Here is a 10,120-nt window from a genome sequence, read left to right on the forward strand (position 1 = left end):
CATCAAAAAAGCAAGAGAGTTCCAGGAAAACATCCACTTCTGTTTTATTCACTATGCCAAAGCCTTTGACTGTATGGATCACAACAAACTGTGGAAAATTCTGCAACAGATGGGAATACCAGACCACCTGCCCTGCCTCCTGAGAAATCTGTATGCCGGTCAAGAAGCAACAGTTAGAACAGGACATGGAACAACTGATTGGTTACAAATTGGGAAAGGAGCACATCAAGGCTGAATATTGTCACACTGTTTATTTAACTAATATGCAGGTTGCATACTGTGAAATTCTGGACTGGATGAAGCACAAGCTGGAATCAGGTTTTCTGTGAGAAATATCAATAACATCAGATATGCAGATGACACCACACTTATAGCAAAAAGAGGAACTAAAAGGCCTCTTGATGAAAATGAAAGAGAGTTAAAAAGTTGGCTTAAACCTCAAAGTGCAGAAAACTAGGATCATGACATCTGGTCCCATAACTTCACGGCAAATACCTGGGGAAACAATGGAAACAGTGACAGACTTTATTTTGGGGGCCTCCAAAATGGTGATAGCTGCAGATGGTGACTGCAGCCATGAAATTAAAAGATGCTTCCTCCTTGGAAGAAAACTTATGACCAACCTAGACAGCATGTTAAAAAGCAGAGACGTTACTTTGCCAACAAAGTCCATCTAGTCAAAGCTATGTATTTTCCAGTAGCCGTGATGGATATGAGAGTTGGAATATGAATAAAGCTGAGCACTGAAAAATTAATGCTTTTGAGCTGTGGTGTTGGAGAAGACTCTTGAGAGTCCCTTGGACAGCCAGAGGATACAACCAGTCAATTCTAAAGGAAATCAGTCCTGAATATTCATTGGAAAGACTGATGCTGAAGCTGAAACTCCAATACTTTGGCCACCCGATGTGAAGAACTGACTCATTTGAAAAGACCCTTAAGCTGGGAATGATTGAAGGCAGGAGGGAAAGGGTACGACAGAGGATGAGATGGGTGGATGGCATCACTAACTCAATGGACATGTTCGAGTAAGCTCTGGGAGTTGGTGATGGACAGGGAAGCCTGGAATGCTGCAGTCCATGGTGTTGCAAAGAGTCAGACATGAATAAGTGACTGAACTGAACTCATGGTCTTCCCAGTAATCACGAACGGTTGTGAGAGCTGGACCGTAAAGAAGTCAGAGCACCAAAGAATTAATTCCACCAGACTGTGGTGCTGGAGAAGACTCCAGAAATTCCCTTGGACAGCAAGGAGATGAAACAAGTCAATCTTACAGGAGATCAATCCTGAATATTCACTGGAAGGATAGATGCTAAAGCTGAAGCTCCAAAATTTTGGTCATCTGATGCAAAGAAAGAACTCATTGGAAAAGACCCTGATGCTCGGAAAGGTGGAGGGCAGAAGGAGAAACAGGTGTCAGAGGATGAGATGGCTGGACAGCATCACAGATGTAATGAGCATGAACTTGGGCAAACTCTGGGAGATGGTGAGGGACAGGGAGGCCTGGCGTGCTCCAGTCCATGGGGTTGCTAAGAGTCGGGATGTGACTGGGAGACTGAACAACAACAGCAGCTGCAGAAGCCACATTCGTCCCAATCAGTTTCATCAGTAATAAAGCTGATATTTAGGTTGAAACACATGCCAAAGTAGATGTGTCAAAGGCTACAGATGCTAAGCTGGACCTGTTTGAAGGGTTGGGAAAGAACACACAGCAGGAGTGAGTGGATGATGTCAATGAACTCCCTTGTAGGGAAGTGATTCAGGTGGTCCAATTTGTAAAGCCACACACTTTCTTTTGGGCTTTCCTGGTGGTGCTAATGGTAAAGAAGCCACCTGCCAATACAAGAGACATAATAGACACAGGTTCAACCCCTTAGTGGGGAAGATCCCCTGGAGAAGGAAATGGGAACCCATTCCAGGTTTGTTTTCCCCATATGGATATTCCACAACCATTTGTTAAACAAGACTAGCCTCCCTTCATTGAATTATCTATACTCCTCTGCCGAATATCCACTGACCACATACATATGTCTGGAAATGCTTCTGGACTGTCAGTCCTGTCCCATGGATCCACAGCTCCAGTACTGGACATGTAGAGTAAGTTATGAAATTAGACTGTGTTATTCTTTTCACTTTGTGCCTAGTCACAATTCTTCGGGCTATCAGCGGGCTTCTTTTCTCACATACATTTCAATATCAGCTCATCAGGGAATTCTCTGGTTGTCCAGTGGTTGAGACTCTACCTGCCAATGCAAAGAACATGGGTTTGATCCCTGCTCTGGGAAGAGCCCACAAGGTGCAAGGCCACTAAGCCTGAACACCACAACCACTGAGCCTGTGCTTTAGAGCCCGCCAGCTTCAACTACTGAAGCTGGAGAGCCTAAAGCCTGTTCTCTGCAACAAGAGAAGTCACAGAGCATGTCCATAGTCACTACAACTAGAAAACCTCCATGTGTGCAGCAGCAAAGAGGAAGCCCAGCCAAAATTACATAGGCAAGCAAATCTTTTAAAAAACAATATGCGTTACAATGCAGGGAATATTGCTTCCATCTCTGGTCAGCGAACTAAGATCCTACATTCAGTGGAGCAACTACTGAGACTGGGCATCATGACTAGAGTGTCTGTGCACTGCAACAAGAGATACCGTGTGACACAATGAAGTTTCCACATTCCCCAAATAAGACCTGATGCAGTAAAATAAAGAAAGTAAATAATTTTTTTAAGAAATCAACTCATCAATTTCTACAAAAATATTTTCTGGCCTTTTGAGGGAGTCTACAGATGAGTTTGCAGGAAACTGAGGCTTGAACAATATCATATCTTCTAATCAGACATGATTGAAGAACATGAATGTGATACATATCAGTATTTTTAGGTTTTCTTCAGTTTCTCCCATGGTTTTCACACTCAAATTTGTGTGTGACAAATTTTCTTAAATGTACCCTAATGTTTCATAAAGGGAAAGGAGCCCTGTGTGTCTGGATCCAAGTAGGCAAAGGGGTATGAGAAAGGGAAATTATGAAGCCAGAGAAGATGCAGGCTGGAGCACATAGGAAAGTCTGTGGCTTCAACTCAGAGGGATCCCGTTGGAGTAATTACAGGACCTGACAGGTTTTAAAGCAACCTAGCAGCTTCAGTAGTCCATGGATGAGATCAAATTTAGCTGAATGATTCCAAGTTTCCTGACAGAAGAAGGGAGAATCAGATGAGAGTCCCATCCCCCTGGTGAACTGACTTCACCATTCTGGGCCAGTTTGGGAATCATTGTCTAGAAAGGGCTGTCCCCAGTGCCCCTTCTCCAGTTTTTGCCCTTTCCTCCATCTTCCTGTTGTAAACAATCCACTCCCCCTTTGGCAATTTACCCACAAAAACTCATTTGTTTCCTTTTTTACCATATGGCTTGGTGGTGTCTTAGCTATCCCTCAGTGAGATCCTATTAGCAAGAGAGAGAGCAAGCCCCTTAGCAAGAAAATCAATACATAAAACTGTGGTACCTCAATTCAATAATAGTGAAGACTTTGCTATTACAAGTGAAAAAAGGAAGAAATCAATAAAAAAATATAACCACTTTGGTTTAAGCCAAAAGGAGAATTTCTGGGTGTATAACTACAAGGTCTGGAGAAGGCAATTGCAACCCACTCCAGTACTCTTGCCTGGAAAATCCCATGGACAGAGGAGCCTGGTAGGCTGCAGTCCATGGGGTCGCTAAGAGTCGGGCTCGACTGAACGACTTCACTTTCTCTTTCCACTCTCGTGCATTGGAGAAGGAAATGGCAACCCACTCCAGTGTTCTTGCCTGGAGAATCCCAGGGACGGGGGAGCCTAGTGGGCTGCTGTCTATGGGGTCGCACAGAGTCGGACACGACTGAAGCAACTTAGCAGCAGCAAAAGCAGCAACTACAAGGTACAGAGGTAGTTTATGTCTCTAGGCAAGGTTGGATACAGCATTTGGTTCCTTGAGATCTGCTTTCTTGTTCCAGCTCCCCCTCTGTCCCTTGCCAGCTTGCCTCCCCTACAGCTCCCAAAGTGTCACTGGTTGGATGTTATCACCATGGCTAGAGGAAAGCAGTACTCTGATGAGCCACATGCCCACTCCTGGAATCAGAGGTAAAGTCAACTCTATGATAATCATAATGGGTTAGAGAAAAGGAAAGGGGTGATTTCCCAGGGTGACAGGAGGATACCAGAGCCAAGAGAAGGAAAATGGACACCAGGTGACAAAACCCATAGATGTGCTCGAAGTTGGTGTAGACTTTTCCTCAAATTAAAAATCAACTTCTATTTTTTAAAAAAGTGAGATAGGAAAGATTCTCCATTAATGCAAGCATAGGCCCTGCTACTGACCTTCCCATCAGCTTCCATCCCCTGACTCTGGGTGTCCACATCCACTTCTTGGAGGTGTCCTCTTCCTAATGCTCCCTAACAGACCTTTGCTGAATTAGTTTCTAACTAAGTGCTTTTTTTCAAGAGGGAAATGGAGCAGACCATTATTTTCCAAAGCAACATCATTTCAAAAGTCATGATTGTTTATGAAGGTATTTAATCAACATGGAAATCTAAATACCGAAATGTTTTTCCCTAATGTCCAGTGATGACATTAACAGTTGAGGGGAGTTCATGCTGGGTGATAATACTCAGCGTTGTTCCACATGTTCATATAGTCAGAATGTACTGAAAGACAGAAATATGCAAGACCTAGAATCCTGCAATTTCCTTTCATCTCTTTCCATATTAGTTCCCAGCTATCTGCTTTGCTCACTGATTGCCACATGTTATTCCAGCAGGATTGACTTACCCTGATTTACTCACCATTTCCCCCGGATTTACATTCTACCAAATTTTCACAATGACAAACAATGCAGTCATTAATACTGTGGTTGATTCTGCTTTGTTCACATATACAAGCATTTTCCTATGATAGACCCCTAAAGTGGGTCAAAAGTTAGGTGCGTCTTAAAAGGAATAGAAAGTGCCAATGAAATGTCCAGATAGATTTTACTACCACTCCGATACTGCATAAGGGTTCTTGTTTTGGCTTCCCTGGTGGTCCAGTGGTAAAGATTCCGCCTGCCAATGCAGGGCACATGGGTTCAATCCCTGAGCCAGGCATAGCCCACATGCCCGGGGCAGCTAAGCTCCTGTGCCACAACAACTGAGCTCACCATTATCTAAAGTCTGTGCTCCTCGACAAGAGAAACCTCTGCAATGAGAAGCCTGAGCACAGCAATTAGAGAGCAGCCTCCGCTGGGTGCAAGTACAGAAAACTTGCACACAGTTAACAAAACGCACCACAGCCAAAAATAAAGAATTTTCATAAATAAAGCTTTTAAAAGGAGTCCTTGTTTCCAACTATAGCCTTCTCAGACATTGACAATTTCAGTTAATTAAGTTCATCCTACACTAAGATCTGCTCTGGTCCTACAGAGTCAATCTTAATAAGAAAGAGCCAAAAAGGATCAAACTGTTTCCAAGCAACTTAACAGGACTCCAGAATAAAGCTCAAGAATAAGTTTAGGCATAGAAAAATATTAAGAATGCAAGGGAAATTTGATGTTGCTTGGCATCCAATCTAAAATTACTAGGAGGCAAAGAAGCAGGAAAATCAAATCCATTAAGACATAAATCAGTGTGTTGTTGTTCAGTCGCGTCTAACTATTTTTGACTCCATGAACTGCAGCAGGCCAGGCTTCCCTGTCCTTAACCATCTCCCGGAACTTGCTCAAACTCATGTCTGTTATCGTGATGCCATCCAACCTTCTCATCTTCTGTCATTCCCTTCTCCTCCTGCCTTCAATATTTCCCAGCATCAGAGTCTTTGCCAATGAGTTGCCTCGTCATTATCAAGTGGCCAAAGTGTTGGGAGATTTCATTTTAACAGAAATCAGTTTAAATCCATTAATTGGAAAGGAAGAAATAAATGTGCATATATTTACAGACAAAACGACTGTCATAGACAGAGTTCAATGAGATCTACTAAAGAGCTGTTACAATTATTTAGTGAGTTTAGCAAGGTTTCACGATACAAGGATACTGTTGAGAGTGCTTTAAACTGCAAGATCAAACTAGTCAATCCTAAAGGAAATCAGCCCTGAATATTCATTGGAAGGACTGGTGCTGAAGCCGGAGCTTCAACCCTTCAGCCAGCAGATGCAAAAAGCTGACTCACTGGAAAAGACTGTGATGCTGGAAAAGATTGAAGGCAAAGGGAGAAGGGGACCACAGAAGATGAGATGATTAGATAGCACCACTGACTCAATGGACATGCTGCTGCTGCTGCTGCTAAGTCACCTCAGTCGTGTCCGACTCTGTGTGACCCCATAGACGGAAGCCCACCAGGCTCCCCCGTCCCTGGGATTCTCCAGGCAAGAACACTGGAGTGGGCTGCCATTTCCTTCTCCAATGTGTGAAAGTGAAGTCGCTCAGTCGAGTCCGACCCTTAGCGACCCCACGGACTGCAGCCTACCAGGCTCCTCCATCCATGGGATTTTCTAGGCAAGAGTTCTGGAGTGGCTTGCCATTGCCTTCTCCGACTCAATGGACATAAATCTGAGCAAATTCCAGGAGACAGCAGGGACACAGAGCCTGGCGTGCTACAGTCCATGGGATCACAAAGAATCATCTGGACACAACTTTAGAGACTGAACAACAACAACATTCTGGTGTTTTATATATAGATGCAACTATAAAACTAACAAAATATTCCAAAATTAATACTGAGTGGCAGTACACAACTTTCTTATTCTCCCACTTCTTACATGGTCTTCCATTATGTTGTACTCCTTGAATACCTGGATTTCAGAACCTCCCCTCCAACTAAAAGTATTAGGACGTGAACACGCTAAAAATAAAGTCAGAGATAGCACAGTAGCTCAGTTTTACTTTCTGCAGTTAACAATCACAATACAAACTATGTGGACCCTGAGCCCCCGAGCAGCAGCACAGGCACAAGGTGAAGCCCCATCAACCTAATTCAGAAAGCAATGTGCTGGGGAAGGACACTTGAGGCTAGGGCACATGGGCTAGGTTTAAGCCCCTCTTCTGTGCCGAGGCTTAGCATAAAGGGGGGGCACAAAGTGCTGCAAGTTCTGCATCACCAGGGAAAGCTGCTCCAGACAAAAGGCGATGGACGTCTGGAGCAGGCCAGGGTCTTCAGCAGTCAATCGGCTAAAAGGGAGGGAAAATGAAATTCAAATTCCAGCCAAGAAGGAGGAAGAGGAGCATGTCCTCTCTCTGTCCCCGCACACTGACAAACTCAGAGCACCACACTTCTCCTCTAGGCTTAACCCTCCATTATGGCTCCTCCTGGGCTGAGAATGGCCACTGCCCTCCACTCCCTCCCTGTCCCGGCCCCCTTTAGAACTGACAGAACCAACACGCGGCCATTAACATCAAGCTCCCTCCGAATCCACCCTCGCAGCTGAGTACGTGGAGTCAGGAAGTGGTGGGCAATGTCTGCCTCCTCATGCGATGCAAAAGGCACAGTGAGGCTGCTGGTGGAGATATGGTTAAGGCACCATCCACATTACTCATGTGGCTTGTATGTCAGGCTCCCTGCTCATGGAGACCCGCCTTCTCCCACAAAGCTGCCCCCGGACACCCTGGATATCACTGCCCAACCCTCCGGATCCCTTCAGGTTGCTTTCCTTCACCACCATCCCCTGGCAGCCAGACCACCCCTGACCCATACCCTCCACCCCCGCAAAGTACCCTCCTCCCAGACTTTAGGCCCCGCCACCCCTAGCCCACACCCCGACACCTGAGACCGCCCGGCCCACTGGGGCTCCTGGAATAGGATACAACTGGAGGGCTCGGTTAATCAGAACTCCGGCTCCAGGTGCAGCATCTCCACCAGGCCCTGGTGCGTGCAGTGTCCTCAGGATCTGTGGGATGGCACCGGCTGCACCACCTGACTCTCCCAAAGCACCGGGAACTCTGGGATTAGCCATGTCACCGGAGCTGCCAGGGACTCCTCGACTGATGGCGTCACCAGGGACAGCTGGGTCGCCAGGGCCATTGCGGCCACCAGCACCACCCAGAACGCCTTGACCACCACATGCTGTGCCCACTGCAAAAGCCTCGGCACCTGCGTCTTCATCGGCTGCCCTCATGACTCCTCCATCGTTTGCCTCGGACTCCATCTTGAACCCTCTCCCCCTCCCTCCACGGCGGGAACGACTGAACAGTCCCCACAGTTACCAGCCCTGTAGTGAGACCTGCAACTCAGCAGAGCGCCTGTGCAAACCCACCCTGGTCCTGCGTCACGATTGGTTCCCACCGACAATGGGCGCCCTGCTGAAGCTTCACACGCCATGTAGCCCCAGTGCGCATGTGCAGACCCACACCCACTTGGTCTGGGCCCTCTAAGTCTGTGCTGCCTCCTGCCGGAAACCTGGTAAATGGCTCAGCCGTGAGGCCTCTGTGTGGTTCTCCACCCTTTAGTGTGGTTTCAGCTCCTCAATGCGCATGCTCAAACAGACCCCGCCCGACTCCTCAAGTCACTTGAATGTTTCTGGCCCAAACCTGCAAACTGTGCATGAGCCCCGGTCCCCGTGTATTTCCAAGTCTTCATGGCTGCCAGCCTGGCCAGGTTCACAGGTGACAATCCTGCTGAGCGCAGGTCCTTGTCATTGACTTCCGGAAGGGAGTTGAGCACCCCTGGGTCAGGGCCGGTCTATCCCTTTGGTGCCCCACATGTAGGTCACGTTAGTGTAACTGCATTTGTGTGGGTGATCACATGGGGAGGTTCATGCACATGGGTGTGTGCATGGGTGTGTTTGTGAGAGAGAGCATGTGCAAAGATTCATGCACACAGGCGTGTGCATGTTCTGTTTTTGGAGGTGTTTGAACATAGGCATGTATGTGTGGGCGGGAGAGAGTGTGTGGTCAGGTGCATGCACATGGGCGTGTGAGTATGTGTGTCTGTGTGTGTGCCTCAAATTCAAAATCACTTTCTATTTAAAAAAAAAAAGTGAGATAGGAAAGATTCTTCATTAATGCAAGCATGGGCCCTGTTACTGACCCTCCCATCAGCTTCCATCCCCTGACTCTGGGTGTCCACATCCACTTCTTGGAGGTGTCCTCTTCCTAATGCTCCCTCACAGACCTTTGCTGAATTAGTTTCTAACTAAGTGCTTTTTTTCAAGAGGGAAATGGAGCAGACCATTATTTTCCAAAGCAACATCATTTCAAAATTCATGATTGTTTATGAAGGTATTTAATCAACATGGAAATCTAAATACCGAAATGTTTTTCCCTAATGTCCAGTGATGACATTAACAGTTGAGGGGAGTTCATGCTGGGTGATAATACTCAGCGTTGTCCCACATGTTCATATAGTCAGAATGTACTGAAAGACAGAAATATGCAAGACCTAGAATTCTGCAATTTGCTTTCATCTCTTTCCATATTAGTTCCCAGCTATCTGCTTTGCTCTCTGATTGCCAAATGTTATTCCAGCAGGATTGATTTACCCTGATTTACTCACCATTTCCCCCTGGATTTACATTCTACCAAATTTTCACAATGACAAAAAATGCAGTCATTAATACTGTGGTTGATTCTTCCTTGTTCACATATACAAGAATTTTCCTATGATAGACCCCTAAAGTGGGTCAAAGGATATGTGCATCTTAAATGGAATAGAAAGTGCCAATGAAAAGTCCAGATAGATTTTACTACCACTCTGATACTGCATAAGGGTTCTTGTTTTGGCTTCCCTGGTGGTCCAGTGGTAAAGATTCTGCCTGCCAATGCAGGACACATGGGTTCAATCCCTGAGCCAGGGATATCCCACATGCCCGGGGCAGCTAAGCTCCTGTGCCACAACAACTGAGCTCACCACTATCTAAAGTCTGTGCTCCTCGACAAGAGAAACCTCTGCAATGAGAAGCCTGAGCACAGCAGTTAGTGAGCAGCCTCCGGTGGTTGCAAGTACAGAAAACTTGCACATAGTTAACAAAACACACCACAGCCAAAAATAAAGAATTTTCATAAATAAAGCTTTTAAAAGGAGTCTTTGTTTCCAACTATAGCCTTCTCAGACATTGACAATTTCAGTTAATTAAGTTCATCCTACACTAAGGTCTGCTCTTGTCCTACAGAGTCAATCTTAATATGAAAGACC

At 45.9% G+C, this 10,120-nt stretch overlaps 1 protein-coding gene across 2 annotated transcripts; it reads right to left on the bottom strand.

The window, feature by feature from the left end:
* Positions 1-7,022: 7,022 nt before the first annotated feature.
* On the bottom strand, positions 7,023-8,268 carry LOC148773548 (uncharacterized). 2 transcript variants are annotated; one of them, XM_088833909.1, is made up of 4 exons: positions 8,240-8,268; positions 7,795-8,151; positions 7,362-7,487; positions 7,023-7,161 (listed from the first exon to the last, which is right to left on the bottom strand). In XM_088833909.1, exons 2-4 carry the CDS (start codon positions 8,133-8,135, stop codon positions 7,023-7,025), a joined length of 606 nt encoding a protein of 201 aa, XP_088690035.1. In that variant the 5' UTR covers positions 8,136-8,151; positions 8,240-8,268. The 2 variants fall into 2 exon arrangements, with proteins under 2 accessions (XP_088690035.1, XP_088690034.1); XM_088833908.1 differs by lacking the exon at positions 8,240-8,268 and having other exon boundaries at positions 7,023-7,127; positions 7,358-7,487; positions 7,795-8,135.
* Between the last annotated feature and the right edge of the window lie 1,852 nt (positions 8,269-10,120).

Source organism: Moschus berezovskii, chromosome X (genome assembly GCF_049115385.1).
Source record: "Moschus berezovskii isolate FMDL1 chromosome X, NW_MosBer_1.0, whole genome shotgun sequence".
In the NCBI taxonomy this organism is placed as follows: domain Eukaryota; kingdom Metazoa; phylum Chordata; class Mammalia; order Artiodactyla; family Moschidae; genus Moschus; species Moschus berezovskii.

What these genes read in the sequence shown, in the direction of transcription:
- LOC148773548 (XM_088833909.1), bottom strand. Translation starts at nt 8,135, where the DNA reads ATGGAGTCCGAGGCAAACGATGGAGGAGTCATGAGGGCAGCCGATGAA. An exon ending in ATTAACCGAGCCCTCCAGTT is followed by an intron (nt 7,488 to 7,794) that starts GTATCCTATTCC and finishes TATCTCCACCAG; the next exon opens with CAGCCTCACTGTGCCTTTTG. An exon ending in AATGGCCGCGTGTTGGTTCT is followed by an intron (nt 7,162 to 7,361) that starts GTCAGTTCTAAA and finishes CCTCCCTTTTAG; the next exon opens with CCGATTGACTGCTGAAGACC.